The sequence below is a fragment of the Caretta caretta genome, chromosome 2 (genome assembly GCF_965140235.1).
Source record: "Caretta caretta isolate rCarCar2 chromosome 2, rCarCar1.hap1, whole genome shotgun sequence".
Lineage (NCBI taxonomy): Eukaryota > Metazoa > Chordata > Testudines > Cheloniidae > Caretta > Caretta caretta.
This window is the reverse complement of record NC_134207.1, coordinates 68,946,278-68,968,252: the sequence shown is the minus strand read 5'-3', so window position 1 is coordinate 68,968,252 and position 21,975 is coordinate 68,946,278. Positions and strand designations below refer to the sequence as shown.

General features: G+C 41.4%; 1 protein-coding gene across 1 annotated transcript in view; it reads right to left on the bottom strand.

Moving 5' to 3' along the window:
* Positions 1–10,342: 10,342 nt before the first annotated feature.
* Positions 10,343–21,975, bottom strand: part of LOC125632460 (DGAT1/2-independent enzyme synthesizing storage lipids-like) — a 56,218-nt gene continuing 44,585 nt past the window's right edge. Inside the window, exon 7 of the mRNA XM_048840691.2 lies at positions 10,343–13,011. Within this exon, the coding sequence (XP_048696648.1) occupies positions 12,907–13,011 (105 nt within the window). The 3' untranslated portion in view covers positions 10,343–12,906. The remainder of the gene's footprint in view (positions 13,012–21,975) is intronic.

The window sequence follows — 21,975 nt, the reverse complement described above, 5'->3', positions numbered from 1 at the left end:
CAAATCTCCCCTGTATTTTGAAGGGAGCAGGATCTGGCCCTCAGTAGTCTGAAACACTGTGATCCATCTATTACCCATGAAAAATGCTTTCTATAAGTATCTTAATAGGAAATTTAGAGTGATTCAGTAATATATTCCTAATGTTTCAATTAATTGAACTGAAAGCCATTTTAAAGATTAGCCAAAAAGAATGTTTTAAAATGCACCACACCTTATAAGCAACTGTAATCAGTGAAATTACATTGAAGTGAGTGTTAGCACCCTGGTTCTGCTTTTCAGTACGTAATTACTACTAATTCATAAGCAACAGTTAAAAACATGTCTGATTTACTTGTTACATAGTTGGTGTTCTTCATGCATATTCTGTTAGGATCCAGGTGTATTAACAAAACTGTATTTAAACCAATTCTCAGTCATGAAGTGAATTTATCAAGTTGAGTATGATTTAGTTATCAAAAAGCATAACCAGTGCAGTTACAATGTGACTGCCTGTTTCTCTCCTCCTTTATATAAAAGGTGAGACTCAGCTATTCTTAAAACCAAAACAATTTATGGTAAATGGTACTTATGGAAGCTTTAAAAAGAGGCTAGCTACTGGTGAGGCTTATACGGTAGTCTTGTAATTTAATTATCGGAAGTGTATTCTGAATTGTGTTTATGATCTATTTTGCCTTAAGCACTTCAGGGAGGAGGTGAAGTGGTGAAATTATAGGTTCATTTTTTATTGCACTCAGAGATCATAGATAAAACAGATCATACAATGCAAGAATTGTTGGCTTGTTTTAAACAAACCTCATGTAAAAGCAATACTGTGCCCTCTCAGCATTTACACACAGAATGAGTGACAAAACTGAACTAATAGGGGAACAGATGAAACGAAAGGAGTGGCATATAAAGTTTCCTATTTCTTCTGCATTCTTCTGGACACTGGGAACTCCCCCAGAGCAGTACTCGCAGAAGGGTCACTAAAAGGTTTCTGGTACAGGCTCATGATGATTTACATGCCAGAAGCTTACACAGAAGCCCCTCTCCAAGTACAAAGTCCACAGATGGTTATATATGTACCTATGGTGTCTAATGAAGGTGTGTTTGGGTGAGTGTGGTCTAAGACAACTGCTCCTTGATATTGCAAATACTAGAGATGGGAATGAGGGAGCTCTGAGAATTCCATAAACCAAAGTTGAGACTTTTTTCAGTTATAAAACCTAGCACAAGGAGCCATGTCTTTGATAGTAGTACAAGGTACACAAATGGGAAAGAGGGCTACGCCCTTTAGACCTCCCTCCTCTCTCCTCTCCCCTCTCCATGAATTAGAAAAGGGTCCTCAGCCCTTTACACCTACAACACACACACACCCTACCCTCTGAACCAGGAAAGATGGTTCAGCCATGTTAGGCCAAAGGTCCATAAAAAGTTATGAAGTTGTTCTAAGGGACTATTGTCATATAAGCCTCCATTTCCCAGCATCGTACACAGTTATTGCAAGAAACTAAAAGCAAATATGACTTTGGGTATATTAAGCTTATACTGCTTATAGAATGGAAACGTGTGATCTATTTTCATAACCTATTTTCATAATTGCAAACAGTATTTTTAAGCCTATGTGCTTGTTAAAATCTGATTGGTTCTCCTTGAATAACAAATTATGAAGTGGTAATGGAAGCCCTAACAAAGAGAAACAGAACATTGTCAACAGATGAACTTTGTATTACAGAATGGATGATGAATAAGATGTTCCAGCAGTAAAGGACAAAATGAAACGATAGGTTAAAAAGTGTTACACAGCTAATTACATAACCTAGTACTGTCTTGTTAATCAGGCCAAAGCATACATATATACCTACCTTTTGCATATAAAGGTGGAAACTTGGAACCAATGCTATCTGGACTGCAAGGGTGGCATTTGATGGTGATTCAATGCTGTTAGGTGTGTAACTAACCACAAAGTATAAAATGAGATTTTAAAAAGTGGTCTATAAAAGCTTTCAGAGTAACAGCCGTGTTAGTCTGTATTTGCAAAAAGAAAAGGAGTACTTGTGGCACCTTAGAGACTAACCAATTTATTTGAGCATGAGCTTTTGTGAGCTACAGCTCACAATGAGCTGTAGCTCACGAAAGCTCATGCTCAAATAAATTGGTTAGTCTCTAAGGTGCCACAAGTACTCCTTTTCTTTTTATAAAAGCTTTGTAACCCATGTGGGTAAGGGTGAGCTGCAGACTGGCCTCCAGATTGTGTGGTCATCACCACCTGTCTGTACATGCTGTACTTGGTGTACAGTAGAACCTCAGAGTTACGAACACCAGAATTAAGAACTGACTGGTCAACCACAAACCTCATTTGGAATCAGAACTACATAATCAGACAGCAGCAGAGACCAAAAAAGGCAAATATTTTACAGTATTATGTTAAACGTAAACTACTAAAAAAAAAAAGGCGAAGTTTAAAAAAAAGATTTGACAAGATAAGGAAAGTGTTTCTGTGCTTGTTTCGTTTAAATTAAGATAGTCAAAAGCAGCATTTTCTTCTGTATAGTAAAGTTTCAAAGCTGTAATAAGTCAATGGTCAGTTGTAAACTTTTGAAAGAACACCGCAACATTTTGTTCAGAGTTACGAACATTTCAGAGTTACAAATAAGCTCCATTCCCAAGGTGTTCGTAACTCTGAGGTTCTACTGTAGTAAGAAGAATCTGACTGAATAAACCAAGTTGAACTTACTATTTGATGTGTCACAGATTTAGAAACTGAACAGAACCCATTATGCATTTATTTACAGCCCCTGCCCGCAGATGAACTGGGAGAGTAACCTCAGCTCCCTTACACTTACAACCCCTCCATCCCCAACATGAACTGAGAAAAGGGTCTCAGTCTGTCCCCCTTTTCTTTCCTTTCCTTTCCTCTCCTCCCCACCCCACACATGTAGAAAGGTGTCTTAGCTCCTTACAACCACTACTCCACTCCCACCCAGAATGAGAGAACCTGGATTGAGAGTCATTAGCTTCTGATAGTAGCGTGAAGTATCTTGCTTCTAGGATACAGCTCTGTAGAGCAAGGAGAGGAAAGAATATAGTCACAAATATTACTTCTTTCTAGAGAGCGCTTAAGAATTGCTAAAACCTTGCCAGTGCAATTAACACAGAGAAGAGGGTTTAAAAAAAAGGGAAACAAGCGACTCAGCATTGACAGGGTTCTTTGACCAACTGGATTCCTTAGCTGGAAGTGTCATAGGAGAACTTAACTTCCCATGCTGTAAAATTCTTAGAAAGAATCATTGTTGACATATCTGGACAGCTTGTACTAGGATCTTTCCAAGAGACAAACAGGTCTTCTGTAGCTACCACTGGAACTCCCGGATCTGGGATTGTAGCATAAGGTTTCAGCCTGGAGACTATCTGCAGAAGTTGCCTTCTCTTCTAATTCACCCCAGTCCATTATTGTACAGGTCTGCTGTGTAGTTGTAGAAGCTACTGCCAATACTGCAGCTTCTAACTTGAATACCATATTGGTGTTTGAACCTTGGGAATATGCAGTCTTTTGCTGAACCATCACCTCTCCCATCAGAATAGTCTTCCTCAAGATATGAAATGTTAATCAGCTCTTCTGAATGAACACCAGCCTCTCAGAACGTCACCTTTGTGCCCAGCACCTTATCACATGTCTTTACAAATGTTCTAGTGCCCTGGTACCCGCATTCTTATAAGGTTCCAGACTCACTTTCCCCTGAACCCAGTTTCTTCTGCCAAGGGGTGCAGTAGTACTGCTTTGTTGGACAACCCCCAAAGCTCACCGGTCTTAGTCTCCAGTTTGGTGACCTGCTACTCCAGGATCAGAATGAGCATCTCTAGTTCCTAAACTTCAGCTACAGCATGTTCCCACTTCTTTGTGTGGTGAGAAGAGCAGCTCCTCTCCAAAACTAACAGATATTCCATCTCCTGTCTGTTGATGGATGATCTTCTCACAGTCTCTTTTCAGTTCAGCCCCTTCACATAGCTTCTCTTTGAAGTGGTTCTTCTTAGCCACTACCCACTCCATCTGGGTCCTGAGAGTTAGTTTCTGGTGCATCTTTTCTTGTAACTATTCATGAACTCTCTGTAGCTGGGTCCCCACAATGTCTGTGGGTGAAAGTTTTGCTCTTCTCCTGGTTTGGCCTTCCTGAGCTCCTTTTCAAACTGAGTAGCAATTCTGTTACTTGTCCCCATATATGAAAAATGTTTCCTTTGCCATGTAGAATCATCTTCACTTAATTGACTAGCATAGAATAGTTGTTCTCTCATGTCTGTCTTGCCCTTTCCAGATCTGCTTCTATCTGCTTTGTTTGTTGGTGCTGTTCAGTCAGCCCCTTCAGGAGTGCCCAGGAGTTTCTCCTTTAACTCTTGGATTTGGACTTCCTGCACCTTTTTATCCAACCATCCAAATCTAGGTAGAAATGCTTCTTCTGGACCTGCAATTTAGTGTTGTTGAACAATTTCATAATCTTTCTGCCAGCAATTCCCTGGCTCTTTAGAACCTTGGAGTCACTCACCTTTGAGGTGCCCCCAGCCCTGTAATCCTGCTTTCCTTTATAACAGTTGGCCATCCCCATCTTGCATTGAGCCCCTCCCAGTTCCTGCATCTGATCTGGTTCCTATAATCAGGTAGCTCAAGTCCCGAAGTTTTTACCCACTGGGGCGAGGATGAAGTCAAGGTACCTCCCATGAGCAATGGGGAGTTCAAAACCTCAGGCCTACCTCTCCCAAAACATGTGGCCACTAGGGCCTCACACTTTCTTACCCCAAACTGCATCCTCACACTTTGATTTAGACTCTAGTAGTCTGAGTTCTACTACTTTGGGGCCCAGCCTCTCTATTAGTTGGAACTTCCCAGTTCTCTCAGTACTCTGGTCAAATGGGTATGCCACAGAGGCATTGTTCCCATGAAGACCAATCCATTTTACATGCCCTGTTTACCTGCAGTCAGTGCACACAGTTGCATGAGCCCATGCCTTCTTTTTTTTCAATGTTTTCAATGACTGTCTCATTCCCATTGCATGATGCCTGCAAAAAGCGGGAGCTAGCCCTCCAAACGCAAACTTAGGAGGGTAAATGTCTTACTCCCTGGGAAGGTGTTTGTGTCTTGCTGCTCAGCTATCCCTCCTTGATGGGAAGAAATCTTGCACCCCAGCCCTGGAACCATATTGTGATGGCTGGAAGTTACCCAGGTTCACCCGCTTTTGGTCAAGCGTGGCACCGCAGGTGCTCCCTGCCTCAGTTCCCTTGATCCAGATTATAAACAAATCCAGACCTTGCTCCCCACCTTCCAAGGATCTTATTTATTAACAAGAGCCATAGGCATAAGTAGAAACTTAGATACACCCAGGGACATTCATTGTCTCTGGTTTAGTCCAACTAGCAATCTCTGGCTCCTTCCTTCAGGAGACTTTTCTTTTCTGCACCGGGAAACAATCTCTTTTTCTGGAACACTTACCTGTTCTTTCTCTGCATTACTCCTTTTTGTGCCTTTACAATCCTCCCTAAAGCAGAAGTTCCCAGCTCAGAGGTGGGCAAACTTTTTGACCCGAAGGCCACATTGGGGTGTGAAACTGTATAGAGGGCCAGGTAGGGAAGGCTGTTCCTCCCCAAACAGCCTGGCTCCCGCCCCCTATCCTCCCACTCCTCACCCCCTGACTGCCCCCCTCAGAACTCCCCACCCATCCGACCCCCTCTGCTCCTTGTCCCCTGACTGCCCCCTCCCAGGACCCCCTGCCCCTAACTTTCCCCTGGAACCCCACCCCCTATCCAACCACCCCCTGCTCCATGTCCCCTGACTGCCCCCAGGACCTCCTTCCCCTTTTCCAACCCCCCCCCCCCCATTCCCTTACCATGCTGCTCAGAGCGCCAGGAGCTCGCAGCCCCGCTGGAACCTGCCGCACTGCCTGCGCGGTGGTGTAGCTGAGGGGGAACAGCAGGGGAGAGGCCAGGGGCTAGCTTCCCTGGCCAGGAGCTCAAGGGCCAGGCAGGATGGTCCTGCGGGCCAGATGTGGCCTGTGGTCAGTAGTTTGCCCACCTCTGCCCCAGCTCATCTTTGGAAGTAGGGCTGCGTTAGTTAGTCCCTCACTCTTTTCTGAAAGAGGATTCCTCCCAGATCTCTCTGGACCTGAGTAGTGGGTTAGCCAGCTGTAGAGCCTTTGCCAGCTTCTCCCTCACCTGTCCCTTTTCCTTAACTAGGCATCAGTTCAGGGTGTTCAGCAAGTCAGCCTTTTCCTGCTGATAACTCCTGTTGTCTTCCCTGCTACAGAGAGAGGAGGCAGCCTTTGTGCAGGCAATCTTAGGACTTAGGGTTACAGTGGATGAGAAGCTGGATATGAGTCAACAGTGTGCCATTGTTGCCAAGAAGGCCAATGGCATTTTGGGGTGTATAAGTAGGGGCATTGCCAGCAGAATGAGGGACGTGATCATTCTCCTCAATTCGACATTGGTAAGGCCTCATCTGGAGTACTGTGTCCAGTTTTGGGCCCCACACTACAAGAAGGATGTGGAAAAATTGGAAAACGTCCAGCGGAGGGCAACAAAAATGATTAGGGGACTGGAACACATGACTTATGAGGAGAGGCTGAGGGAACTGGGATTGTTTAGTCTGCAGAAGAGAAGAATGAGGGGGGATTTGATAGCTGCTTTCAACTACCTAAAAGGTGGTTCCAAAGATCTAGACTGTTCTCAGTGGTAGCAGATGACAGAACAAGGAGTAATGGTCTCAAGTTGCAGTGGGGGAGGTTTAGGTTGGATATTAGGAAAAACTTTTTCACTATGAGGGTGGTGAAACACTGGAATGCGTTACCTAGGGAGGTGGTGGAATCTCCTTCCTTAGAAGTTTTTAAGGTCAGGCTTGACAAAGCCCTGGTTGGGATGATTTAGTTGGGGATTGGTCCTGCCTTGAGCAGGGGGTTGGACTAGATGATCCCCTGAGGTCCCTTCCAACCCTGATATTCTATGATTCTATGAATCTTCACCCAGTTCATCTCCAAGTGGTTGAGGGATGAAGGGAGCTTGCTCCACCCGCTCTGCAAAGCACCTGGCCCCAAGTCCTTTAAGATACAGTGATTTGGATATCTTCCCAAGCACCAGTCATTCACAGGATTGCTTCCTCTCTGTCCATATCCCCTATAGGTACTTGTATAAATATATATCTTTTGGGCCTTTCAAATCCTTAAAAGGTCATGCCACATGGCAGGGTGGGCTGACCACTAAGCCCTACAAACCTTAAGGGCAGACTACCCATTACACACAGATTCTAGGGTCAGCTAAGGAATGATCTGGTTCTCAGCTACTCTGATTTAGACCCTGGACACAACTGCTTCAGAGGGTTTTTTGGTAATGAAATAACCACAGCATGGCAGATCTCCAGCCATACCTTTATCTCAGCCACACCTTGGGCATACCCATAAAGGCTGGGAGCTGAGAGCATGGTGTGGGGCCTCATACACCCCCCAATTAATCTCCTTCTGTTGGGAATTCTCAAGTGAGTGTTTCCAGAGTGCTTCAGGCAACCCAGAATGGGGTCATTGTATTCAGGATGCCTAAAACTGACCTCCTTTGCATCACACTTTCCCCACAAAATATAGTACAAGATAGTTTTCCCAAACCTTCTTTTGATGATGAATGCCTCAGGTAGAAGTTCCCCTCTGAGACATAATTATACGACTCAACTCCTTCCCTTTTGCAAGCAGATAATATCCCTGTGATGATTCAACTGATTCCTTTCATGTAAAAGAAATTGAGAAAGCTTTTAATATTCTTTCAGTGCAATTTACTAGCTGGTAACAAGTCAAACCAGCGCCTGTACTCAACCAGCTCTCCATACATAATAAACAAGTTACTCCTTGCACCACTGTTTGGAAACCTCAGATGTAAATTACTGAGGGACGGTAGCAGAGAGTAGGGTTATTAGAATAAAACTATATCTGGTTGAAATTAAATTATAATTCTCCAGGAAATGACAATGTTTTAAATTTTTCCTTTGTTCTGAATCTGAACGAAAAAAGTAAAAAAATTCAAAATTTCCTGAAAAAAATTTCCAATTTTTTTTGCCAATTTTGAAACAAATTTGTCAAAACATTTTACATATATTATAATAAAAAGTCAAAATAACATTAAAATGCAGAACTTCAATAGTGTTTCATCAAACATTGCAACACAATCAGTTCTTCTTGCAAAAGGTGTGGATTTCATTGAATCAGCATTTTCCAATAGAAAACTATTCCATCAAAAAATTTTCAACCAGTTCTAATTAAAACAATTGTGAGAATTTAAGACAAGGAGGTCATAAGTCAATGACAGAAAGCTCCAGCTCTCTGTTAGTGGGCAACAATTAACTATATAAGAGATGACTGAGCTACTGTAAGAAAGTTTTACTTTATAAGAAATTAATAGACATAATTTATTTTTGCCTTTTACCTTTGAAAAGTAACAATTAAAATATAGAATATTGGTGGTTTGGGTTCTCAAACTGTTAATAAATTGCGTAGTCAGTTTCTTGACCACACTTTGGTTTGTTGTGAAATATACTTAAGAGACCAAATAACCATTGTCAGTCAGGCTTACTGCTTTAAGCCAAAAATAATATAGTACCAAAAAAATTCTATATGAATCAGTCTCTGGGAAGCCATCTCATGCAGAGTTATTACATTCACCTTATGTAGAACTTGTGCTTCCAGAGTTACCCTAAAGCCATCTTTTCATATCCTACCTTTCTACAAGTTCATGTACATGTCATCTGAAATGAGATTTAACCAATCAGCTTTCTATCTTGTTTTTGTGGTACCATAGTGTACCCATGAACATATGCATTCCGGGTGTGAAAGCACCTCCTAGGTAGAACTATCCTAAATCCTGACCTCTTCCTTAGGACATTCCAATGCTGGCATGTGAAAATAACTCCCTACCTGTTCTTATGGTAAAATAATCATGTGTCCTGACCCTGAGATTAAGCCAAAGCTTCTTAAGCCAAAGCTTATGTCAGGTAATGCAAGATGTTATGAGACACTTAGCATAAGAGAATGGGATTATAGTAAAGGTATAGGACAATTTAGGTTTTATAACTGCTATACTATTTTGCTTAATAAATGCTAATGTGTAATGGTAAGGATAATACATATAAACATACGTATGTATGCTCACCAGCATATTGGTCAACAAATCCCCACTTGTTGCCTTGGTAATGTTGTAGTTAAGACGACACCTTTGCCAAATTAATATATGAATGGGGGGGGTGTTATACGTGATTTTAAGTGTTTTACCAAACGTGTAAGTGACAATACATAATTAACACACCTAATATCAATACACAGCTTTACATGCAACTTTGCTTTAAGTGTAGGAAACCAGTATTTCAAGATCCCCATCATGGATAAGGTCATTCAAGGCTTGTTTTGCCTTATGCACCTCATTTCCAATTTGAATAATGTGTGTGTCTTTCCGATCTAGTACTGTTTTTAAATATAAAGTCAGAGGATTAATATGCATGTTAATAACTAGTAGGTAAATTTCAACCGTCTCCTGATATTGGGGCTCATTTTGGATAATAGACTTATTCTGAAAAACAGGGATAGGCATTATTATAGCATGTCCTACAGTGCTACATACATGAGGAGTAAAACAGAAATTTGGAGTAGCGACATTACAAGTGAGGTCTCCATATATAAATTTCTTGTAAGTAGTTATTACACAGTACAGTCCACTCATACTATAGGTTACCCTTACTTCTGGTTGTCATCATTTGGTAAGCTTCATCAGGTAAGAGACAGCAGTGGCTAGCTTCTCTATCTGATGGTACAGGTCTGAGCCATCATGGCCACACACTAGAGTTGTGATGTCAAAAACAAACCTGGCACAAGAAGCTATGTGAAGAGGTATTCAGGTGTGCATTGGTGCGTGACACACCAGTAGTTGACCTCAGTCCAGTTATTTTGTGTGGATGCTGTCTTCCAGATAACCTACTGAATGGCCAGTAACCACTTTGTCAAGGATCCAATATTGGTAGTGATACCATAAACAAATTTACCTGGGACCAGACACTGAGCAAGACTGTTTTGAATAAAATGTGCCCCGATTCGGATGAATGGTACAAAGGAGATCTGTCCACACAATTTAACACATTGCCAATTTAACACAGTTTTTGTTATGCACAGAGGACAACATTTAGCTGATTGTTTATCACTAATAAGGTCAAGCAATTTTCCCTTTTCAGTGTTTCCTAATGAGTTCGTTATAGTAGTTAACATGTAACTCCCATAAATGGTACAAATAATTGCTTTCCCTTCCTGATTTTCCATTACCTTTTTATTTGTTGCAATTAATTTATTCAAGTTTTGCTAGTGTTTGGTTAAACAGTTTAGCAATGTTATACATATTATACACAATATGCTATTGGTTTTTTTTAGTAGCTAGCCCTCAATACCATGAATTAGGCATTTAGAGATGGTTTCCACTGCCTGGTGCTCAAAATAGATAACAGGGGGTTTTTTAAATATATTTTTCATCTGACCCATTTTCTGAATAGACATTCCAGTTCCAAATAATTCTGAAATGTAACCAATAATTCCATCTAGACTTTGGAGTCTCCTATTTTGAAAGGTACCAGACTGGGGAATACTTTTTTTGCCCAGTCATTGAGTCTTCTGCACATTCCTGATAAGATGCTATCATGTTAATTAAGAAAGTTGTATACAGTAATGATACATTTGCTCTTTCACACCAACCAAATTCAGCTATATTCCAATGAGAGATTTAAAACCACAGGTACATACTTAATACAAAGTTAGTTAGACCTGGCCAGGCTAATGGTCTTTATAATGTCTTTCTAGTCAATTGCATACTCAATTGTCCATATACGGTAGGCTGAAGTATAGTTGACTGGTCTGTTATGTACAACACACTTTATCTTTTCTTCTTCAGATGTTCGGAGGTTTTATATTCAATTATAATTTATTTTTAACAAGAGTGGTTGTGACAGGTTATCACCTCTGGGGTGCAGTCTGGGAGCTATGGAAACCACTGTGCCCCCTAACTCCCCAGCTGGGCAGGTTTCTCTTACACTGCTTTGCTGGTGATTCAGCCAGCCTCTTCAGGCCCTGTTGTCACCCAACATGACAGCAGGTAACACCACACACCCAACTGAGCTACCTGAGTGCTTTACTTAAACCACTCAAGGACAGACAGCCAATTTCCCAGTTCCCCAGCCTTGCACTCTAGCTGGAGTATAAACCCAGAATTGTACCATCTTGCACTGCACAGGGATTTGTACAATGTAAGCTTATTAATATATTTGCTTCTCCCTCAATGTGGGAAAGATATGCAACAGCCTTTGTTCACAGAGCTGAGATTTTCCCAGACACTTCACTCAAAACATACTGGTTAAGATAGAGCATAAAACAATTTTATCAATTACAGAAAGATAGATTTTAAGTGATTATAAGTTATAGCAAACAGATTACCGAGCAAATAAACAAAAATACAAACTAAACCTAATGTATTAGATAGATAGGATGCAGATTAGCAATTTCTCACCCTGACTGATGATAAAAGCAGGCTTGCAGATTCTTAAAGCACAGATCACAATTGCTGTGCAGCTTGGGTTCCCCTCCCCCATTACGAACCCTTTGTCTTTCAGAGCTTCTTTCAGGTGTTGAGTTGCAGGAGACTGAAGACAAATCATGATGTCACTCCCCACCTTATATAGTTTCTCCGTATGGTGGAAACCCTTTGTTCCAAGCTAAGGTCCCAGCCCAGTTTGTGTGAAAAAATACAGGTACCAAAATGGAGTTTAGTGTCATGTGGTCTGGTCACATGCCCTTTCATGCCTTGCTGAGTCATAGCAGCCATTACTCATAGCCTGGCTGAAACAGTCACAGGAAGCCTAAGTTCTTCCATTGTCTTTGTTGATGAGCCACACCAGCACTGTATAGCTTCTTCATTGTTATACCCGAAAGGCTAGTTGTTACCCAGAGTAAGCACATTTGAAATACAGATACATAGTCAATACTCATAACTTTAGATACAAAAATGATACATGCACACAAATAGGATAATAATATTCAGCAAATCATAACTTTTCCATAGACAGCTCATAAGACATATCACAATCATACAACTATGATGAATATGGGGTGTAGTGGGGTGTAGTGTCACAGTGGTATCACACTATTTAATTATTATGGTTGGCTGTTAACGAGAGTACCAACATTTTTTTGGAGAGCGCATAAGGACCTCCAATAGAAATATATGTACATATAGTTTACCTCAATCAATAATTCAATTGCAATTTTTAAAAATTAATCAAAGGCTTTTTGTTCAAAGGAAAAAACTGTAAGGGAAACACTCAACATTAATGCAAAGGCAACATTGATAAATCGTAACTTTTTTACCTTTCATACATTTATGTGCACCTTTATTAAATATTAAAATATAGTTACAAGTGTGTTATACTCAGAATGTCTCAAAATATCTCTCTGTCTCTCTCTCTCTCATCTGGTCTGTACATGGGCTGTATTCTCCTATCAACAATTGGAAACAGACCAAACACAAAAGTTTTCTGATGTCAATTCCCTGTATAATTGACTTCCCACAATGTGCTCCTAATGCTACACAAGCTCTAACTTTTATGTCAGAATAATGTCTGCTCTCATGTGGTTTAAGAATCTCTAATCAATTTCTCTAAGTATAATGATCCTCTTAATTTCCTTTTCTTTTATTATTTGGATTGAAGTTGCCAGACCAGATGAGAGAGAGAGAGAGATTTTAAGGCAGTGATATGACTGAATGCTTGATCCATGTAGTTTGCATTCTCTTGTCCTTTTAAGAAAACTACAATTTTTCTTCCCACAAGTTACACTAACAGTTTTTAATACTTAACAACAACATATATATTTAAATACACTAGTCTTCTTTCTGATGTTTATCAAATCGTTCCAACAGAGCTCTTAGTATACTTCCTGGTAGTTTTTGGTGTCTGTCTCTTAGCGTTTCAATGGCAATCTTTGTCTGTTAAAAGAAAGAAAGAGGGGGAAACCTTTTATATTTCAAGAATCACCACTTCAATCATCATTCTCTTCTAGTTTTCCCAAGGATGCTAAAGATGTACATAAAACTCTGTGGAAAATGTTGGGGGAGGAGAAGGCAGGAAGGGTAAATTCTTCACAAGATCCCATGAAGCCCATGCTGAGGGATAGTCTCATTCCCACACACCTGTGTATTTTCCCCTGTGATAACCAAGCATACTAAACAGCCAGATCTACATATCCAAAAGTGACATGAAAATATTAGCTCACTACTACTCCATCTTGCAAACCCTCAGGCATATGCATAACTCAGGAGATTAATTTTATTAGCTTCAATAGGACTATAGCTGTAAGTGAAATTATTCACCTGTATTTGCAGGTTTGAGCCCTTAAACTGTGTGACTCGATATAATTTCATATTTAAGTTTCACAGTTTTTCAATTGGAGTTGTTATAAAGATCTTTTAACAAAGCTATCACTGCGGAAATCCTATTCAGATGTAAAACCTCTGATGCAAGGTGTAGAAGGCAGTTTTCCCCTTCAAAAACAGCTACTACCTTTTCAATCCCTATTTTAAATGTTTACCATTCATAAACATATGCATCAAATAAAGAGAGAGGTGTAGGATGTAAAAAGATAGTTTCTTAAGCAGTTTACAAACCCTGGTTTTTCAGACATGTTAAATCTCATCTACTGAATAATTTTGCTCAGACTAAAATCTGATGAATATTCAGCCTCGACCCTTTCCCTTGCTCTGTTGTAATGATTAGGGCCCAGAGGGCCTTCTCTGATTATGAGCTTAATGTGTGGAAAGTGGGTAAAAGTTCATAATTGTCACAATCCCTTGTTGTAGAACATTATTTAAGAAAAGGAAAAAGGAGATTGAATTAAACAGAGAGGATGTACTGATAGCACCCAAGGGCTGTACTTAACATCATGTCTGGTAAACAAGAGAAGTATGGGACTGGAACTCAATGGACCAAAATTGGTTCTTCAGAAATTAGTCCTAACTGGTGGACAAAATAAAGGATGGGCTATTCTGCCCATCACCCCCTTTTGGGATCCTTTAGAGACTTTGTGAGAGAAAGGAAAAACCATTAGCACTACTGCAGCTGCTGCTGGGGGATTTTCATCTGACACATGGACCTTGGCACACCCGTGGGGATGCCTAACCAGGGCTGTCCTTAGACATATGTGGCTGCGCACCCGAAAATTTTGGGCACCCCTGGGTCTTACAGGTTTCAGAGGAACAGCCGTGTTAGTCTGTATTCGCAAAAAGAAAAGGAGTACTTGTGGCACCTTAGAGACTAACCAATTTATTTGAGCATGAGCTTTCGTGAGCTACAGCTCACTTACAAAAAGAAAAGGAGTACTTGTGGCACCTTAGAGACTAACCAATTTATCTGAGCATGAGCTTTCGTGAGCTACAGCTCACTTCATCAGATGTTTACCGTGGAAACAGTTTCCACGGTAAACATCTGATGAAGTGAGCTGTAGCTCACGAAAGCTCATGCTCAGATAAATTGGTTAGTCTCTAAGGTGCCACAAGTACTCCTTTTCTTTTTGCGAATACAGACTAACACGGCTGTTCCTCTGAAAGCTCACTTACAGTCCACCCACCTGCCTCTTCCTATCCCTGTTCTGAGCCTCCCTGTAGGCTCCCACAGCTAGATGCTGCAGCCTGATGACTCTTACTCTGGAGGGGATCTAGTAACAAAGACTTCCAGCCTGCCAGACCAATTAGCACAACACTGAAATGGTTAAAGAGCCATTCAAGTGGTAATGAAGCCATTTAACAGGCATTTGCCAACCCCCAGATATATACTGTCAGTTTCTGAATTTACTGACAAAAACAGTTGTGCATTACTGTCATATTTACTCAGAACGTGTTAGTCTACAGGACCTTAGTTTAAAATTTGCTTTAAAAATATTTCATTCGTGTGTTGCTAAAGATGATAAAATCACATCTCTAAAAAAATCCTTGCATAGATTTTTACATGCACTATCTGAGTATTCATCTTTAGCCTTAAATGCTTGGATCTTCAGATGTAGTTTTAAATAAATATAGTTTTAAATAAATCCTTCAAAGGATCACCCTTATATAAAATACACATTTTAATTTTAATTACTATAATACAAAAAACTTGCTTCCAAAGTCTTCCTATCCTTTCTGTCCACCCCTTTCTCCCTTCACACCCCTGTTGAAGAGAGCCCAAGGGACAACACCCCTTTCCTGAGAGATACCTGGACAAACAAGTTTACCTTTCTTTACTTCTGACTATTTGAGGAACTAGTTTTAAGAGAACCCTCTAGCAAAATCAGTACCTAAGTAAGATATAAAATCATTTAAGAAAAGGAGTACTTGTGGCACCTTAGAGACTAACCAATTTATTTGAGCATAACCTTTCGTGAGCTACAGCTCACTTCATCGGATGCATACTGTGGAAAATACAGAAGATGTTTGTTTTTATACACACAAATCATGAAAAAATGGGTGTTTATTACCAGCAGGAGAGTGGGGTGGGGGGAGAGAAAACCTTTTGTAGTGATAAACACCCATTTTTTCATGATTTGTGGGTATAAAAACAAACATCATCTGTATTTTCCACAGTATGCATCCGATGAAGTGAGCTGTAGCTCACGAAAGCTTATGCTCAAATAAATTGGTTAGTCTCTAAGGTGCCACAAGTACTCCTTTTCTTTTTGCGAATACAGACTAACACGGCTGTTACTCTGAAACCTGTCATAAAATCCTTTGTTATGCCTAACATCTTTAGAAACATATTTTTTAAAGTTGGTGAAATTTCATAAACATGTCTATTGTTATGGAGATCACACAAAGTAAATTAGTGTTCCCTTTTTCTAAAAGCAATGAACATTGCTATGAACACACTAACCCCCTATGACTGATTAATTTAAAATCATGTCTTTGTTTTAGTGAGTTAAATATGTAGTAATTTGGAATTATTACCTTATGAAGGCTTAAGAGTACACTTAAAATATAAAATCATCTTAGAAATACTGATTAAGAAAATATAAAGCAGAGAAGAGCTGCATCATATATTCCATAATATTTAAAGTTGTATTCAGCACAACAGCTGACTTGCTCTTACTACACAGTTTTTGCAAATAAATCTCTGACAAACTTCAGTGTATATCAAAAAACCCATGACTGACATTTTTTATTCCCAAATTTAGTGCTTTTAATTAGGTCCCTTCTGCATGTCCAATCTTCACCTTCTGGCATACAGTGGAAAACATGCTCCACCTTTTTTACAAAGAAATTGGAGAAGGGTGTTTTTTTTCAAATGTCATTTGCTTCATTTGGGTTCAGGGATTTGGCTGGAAGGGGGTGATCAGGGAGGGGGAGGGAAGAGGAGAGAGACAGTGGGGAGAGGGCAGGGCCTGAGCAGAGTGGGGTGGGGCCTGGAGCAGAGCAGGGGTGGAGTATGGGCGGGGCCACTGGAAGGCTGGGGAGCTAGCCTCACCAAGCGGCAGCTTCGCTCACCACCCATGACAGCAGATAAGAGCAGGTCGGCTCCCACATACAGTGCGCAGGGGCCGTATTCACAGAGCTGAATGTATCAGCATGGTGCATTCTGCATGACGGAGAGGATACAGGGGTCTCTGCTGTGAACTGTGACTGTCTGCTGCCATGAGGTGGGCTAGGCGGCTTGGTATCCTTTGCTGCCTCATCCCTCCACCTTCCCCCCCGGGCTGCGAGCCCGGGCTGTGGTCGGGCATAGGGGCACCAGTTTAATAATATTGCATAGGGCCCCATAAACCCTAAGGACGGCCCTGTGCCTAACCATCACCACTGCCCCAGCAAGGACCCCAACTTGATACATGAGGTCCAACTCTGTCCTCCTCTCTCGTGTCCCCCTTCCTGTCCCTCACCATCTACCTCCTGTCCTCTCTCAGCTTTCTGCCTAATCTGAAGACCAAAAGCATCACATGGTCCCAGCATAACAAGGTGAGATGATCCATCCAACTCTGCCAGTCAGAGAACGACTGGCAAAGGCAAGGGACCTGAACCTGTACAAGGAGACTTTGGCAAACCAGTAAAGTGCCTGAAACCACTATGGCTTATTGCTAAAAGCAGCCAAGTCAGCAGGCTGTAAATTGGCCATTCAGCAGTCTCAGTTTAACCAAGGCAGGAGGGGAGGGGGGGGTTGGGTGCCACAGAGAGGGCAGCTTGACCCCATGTCCTTCCTGATAAGAATTGTGTAGAAGTTGCTGATACATGCATTTTAGAAGAGCAGAATGTGCCCCAGGAATGTCTATTGGGGCCTCAAGGCTGCGAACTCTGGAAAAACCCACACCTGGTTAATCCATCATCAGAAGGAACCTCTCGCTTGACCACTAAAACTGCTTACTCATGTAACCCTTCTGCCTGTCAGAGTTGGCAGCAACAAGGGCCAGGTTCAGTATCTAGGGGTTCCATTCCAATAACACAATGCAAAACTGGCTTGAGCCCCCACCCAGTGACCTGGGACAAATATATACCACCCCCGCTGGGCGCCTCCAAGAGGCAATACTTCCCCTCTCGCAAGCACGTAGTCTGAGTGTAGCAAAAAGCCTTTTAATAACAGAGAGAAACAATGTGTCATTATGTTGGGGAAACACCACCAACAGGATTCATAACACAACCCATGAGCAAAAAACCCACCCCAAGCAAATTGGGGCATGTCCTTTCCCTTTGGTTCTTGAGTCCATCAACCCAAAATCACCCAAAGTCCCAAAAGTCCAACGACCCAAAAGTCTCTGTCCCTGGTCAGGGCAACCCCAGAGTTCGAAAGTTTATCTGCAGAGTTTTACCTCCCAACCTGGGTAGAGATTGGAGAGGGGAGGGTTAAGGGGCACCTTACGTGGTCCAAAGCTGATGGCCCCACCTCTCCATGGGGCTCCACTCTGCCAGCCGCCCCATGAGCTGCTCTAGGCATCCAACAAACTGCTCTGCTCTACCAGCTGCTCTGCTCGCCGTCCCGCAAACTGCTCCACCATATATCTTCAGGCTCCCCCACTACTTAACACAACACTCAGTGATTTCAGCTCTTAGTAAGTTTCACTCTTTTGTGATTTCAGCTTGTAGTAGGGGAGCCTCAGTGCTGGTGCACCATTAGCCCAAAGTGAATTCAGCTCAGCAGCCTGTAACTAGACTCCTAATGGAATCAAAATTAGCTCTGATATTCCACAGTGGAGAGAGGAGGAAGTGCAATTAGCATGTAAGGCCCTCACCAGGGGGCCTATGCCACCAAGTATTAATACCTGTCCCCAGCTTCTCTCCATTCACAGAGTTTTGGAACCCATGTCCCTTGCCTTGCGAGTGCTACTTAGTTGATGGCGAGTCCCTCCATCATAACAAAAGGCCAAGTACAGTTCCACTGTCCTTGATTCCCATAATCAGGGTAATAACCATTTATTCTTCCTGCCCCAATAACAGAGACACTGGGGATCCCACAGCAGCCAAAGTGACCATTTGGGCAGCTATGGCCTATTTCTAGGCGGGGTGGGTGTGCCTATGCGAAAAGATCGGCCCCTGATCTTATTTTTCCACAACTTGCCACAGCTCACCACCAGATGTCAGGGTGGAGCTCATCCTGACTCTGCTTACACTTAACAAGTTTGCTTTACGGGACATGTCATTCTATTACTAATATATAAATAAGGGGGAAAAGTTTGAGGTAGAGGGACTCTCCAGGACTGGACTCTCCCTCTGAATGCATCTTGTGTTCCCCACTGGCAGACGGGCTGCCTTTGTGCCACTCGAGAGCCACACTCAGCTTTGGTAATTATCAAGGGTTGGGGGTGTTTTACTAACCTGTTGCAGACGTGTGTAAGTGCTTGAGACTAAGTAAAGTTTAGCTTTAAGTGAAAGCACTCTTGTGTTGTCCTGTTTGTGCCAGCCATCTATCGGTCGGACAGCTGTGTCTCCCCTGATTTATTTCCTGACACCACCTTGCACAGAGTAAAAGTTACCAAGAGCTTTGGGTTGAAAGAACCCCTGGAAACAAACAGACCAATCAGATGATATCCCTGACTAGCCTCTTTGTATCCTGAGCACATCAACAAAAGCTGTATTTCCCCCTACTTATACTATTCCATCTCTTCTCCTGTGTCTGTTTTTGTCAAAAGCAGGACTGAAAACTGAACAGCAAAACTAACTCTTCCCCACCAAGATGGGCTGCTTGACAGACCAAGAGACTCTAACTCATATCTGCTATCTCTGAAAAAGGGACTGTTTGTTTTGCATAATCACTTAATTCCAATGCTTTTCGCCTTGTTTTGATTCTTTTCCTTTCATGTATATCAATCAATATATTTCAGCCTTTGCCAGGAATTTTCTCGTTATGTTTGCCACAATAACTAAGCAGCCTAAGGTCTCTGTACTCAAGACCCCAAACCTTGTTTAAAATGGTTCATATTGTACAACAACAATCATGTTAACACCTCCTGTTCTCTGGGCCCATTTATTCCACCCAAAGTGATACAACGGCTTCCCCTCAGCATCAAAAAAATGTTTTAGTTAAAGAAGTCAATGGGAGCTCTTGGGTGCTCCACACTTGTGGAAAAAAATCAGACTATTTATTTAGGCACCTAACTATGGATTAGTGAGCCTAAGATTAGGCACATATATTGGCCAAAATTTTCTAAATTATTTAAATGGATGAGAGTCAGGAAATGAAAAACATTTCTGATAGTGGCATTAACCCCCACTGTGCTCCAGTAAGGCCAGAACCTCAGCCAATTCATGCCAATTGAGGATCTGTCTCATAACATTTATCATTTGCAGATGTCTAACTATATATCTTGTATGTAGTGTTGCTGTAACTGTGTTGGTCCTAATAATAAAAGACAAAAATACCCTATCACCCATGGACAAACACTTTTCCTGAAATGATCAACTCCATATCTGACCTCTCTGTCCTTGTAATAAAAGGAAAACCTGAATAACATCATCAAAAGACAAGACATGGAGCTTAAATTCATAACCTTGCTAGACACTAAACATCGTGGACTCAATAGAGATGCTGGTTTTATGTCTCATTACCACAATCTATGACCCACTAACTCTCCTTTGTCCTAAGACTGCAGATGTGGTAACTGTCCACTTCATCTTCAATGGTCTCTTGCAACATATGTTAACTTCTTATGCTTAACAATCTGCTCCACCTTTTATTAGGCAGTGACACTCTGAGTACCTTTCTCAGACCTGAATAAGAGCTGTGTGTAGCTCAAAAGTTTGTCTCTTTCACCAGCAGAGGTTGGTCCAATAAAAGATATTACCTCACCCACCTTGTTGCTATCTTGCATGTGTCCATGCAAGGGAAAAAGTGACTGGAATGTGGTTCCTTCTTACACATTTTGAAGGGCTCTGCGAGGTATTTCATGTTTAGGAGGCTGAAGAGTAGGATTTGACTATAATAGTAGTACAGGATCAGGGCAGACTTTCAAAATGCACAAAGGGCAGTCAATGCAAGTCAATGGGAACTGGCATCTAATTCCCTTTTATCTCTTGGAAGATCTCCCCAAGTCACTGTGAAAACATTCACCTTTTCCTGATTTTTCTGTCTTTAATTTCATGTTGTATTAATATATTTTCTTGATTTTTTTTAAATGGAAAATCAAGAGAAACTGCCTCTGAGTTTACATATTTCAAGATGACCTGCAAAGCGAGACCTTTTTGCTATTAGTTTCTTGTGAGAGAGTGCTGAGGCCTGACAGGTGGATCAGCACTCTGATCACTGTAGCCTGAATTTGTTTCCCATTGATGGCTGATTGAGTAAGCAGCTAATCAGAAAGTGATGCTGGGGAGGTAAGGAACTAATTAGGCCTCAGATGGCTAACCTGATAAACCAGGAAGGAAGTGTTGTAAGAGGAGACGACTGGACTAGCTGAGCCAGATTGAAACAGTTCCCAAAAAGGGATATCTCATTTCCTAATGTCCTGGTAAAGAGGGACTAAAAACTGTAGGAATTAAAAACGGTGATGTTGCACTACACTGGTGTTGGGAGAATGGTTTGTAATAAAATACAGAGTGAACTCTAAAAGAAAGTGGGTGTGAGAGTTTCTGGGGTAGCACAGGATGGGAACAGAGCATTGCCCTAACACATTGCTCCTCTATGATAAGTAAATAAACCAGACTCTGGGATTTTATTTCCATATATTTTTCATTGGAAATAGACTTTTCCATTCTTTACAGGAGAACTTTGATAAAATCACTAGAAGATTAAATTAGTATTGCAGCCTTAAGTGATATCCTGAGCTAAATTTCTGTTTTCCCTCCAAACAGTCCCTGAGACTACCCACAAATTGTTGTTCCCTCTGTTCCTCTCTCCCATAAATCAAACAAAGGCTAGATTTTTTCTTAGATAAATAGGGATTGTGTCTGAAGAGTTTCAGTTTAGGATACAGCCTTGTGAGATATCATTAGTCAGTTCCTATACCAAAAAAAGGGAAGAGAAGACTATAGACAATTGTCATTTCTATTGCAAAACAAATTTAACAGCCACTGAAAAGCATCTTTGGAAAAAAACGGTGAGGTAATCCCTCCAAGGCAGGAGGAATAAGTACAGGGCAAAACAAATAGTTGCCTTTGCTCTGCAGAGAACCTTTAAGATATTCCTCTGCCACTGCCCAATCTTAAAGTATTACAAATATTAGGAGCCTGCAGGATCTTACGTGTTCAAAGTGATGTTTATCAAATAGTACTGTCAGCTATTCATCAGCAATTTAAATTCACAGGACAACTTAATCTGGGATAAATAGTAATCCCATGTCACAAATGGCATGAAATTTCACTAATAGCCACTCCTGCAAACTCCTGGATTTAGAGTCAAGCTCTGTCCCTTTTTCAGGCATCCTCATTATGGCTCTGCTTTGAGCAGGGGGTTGGACTAGATGACCTCCTGAGGTCCCTTCCAACCTTGAGATTCTATGAAAGATT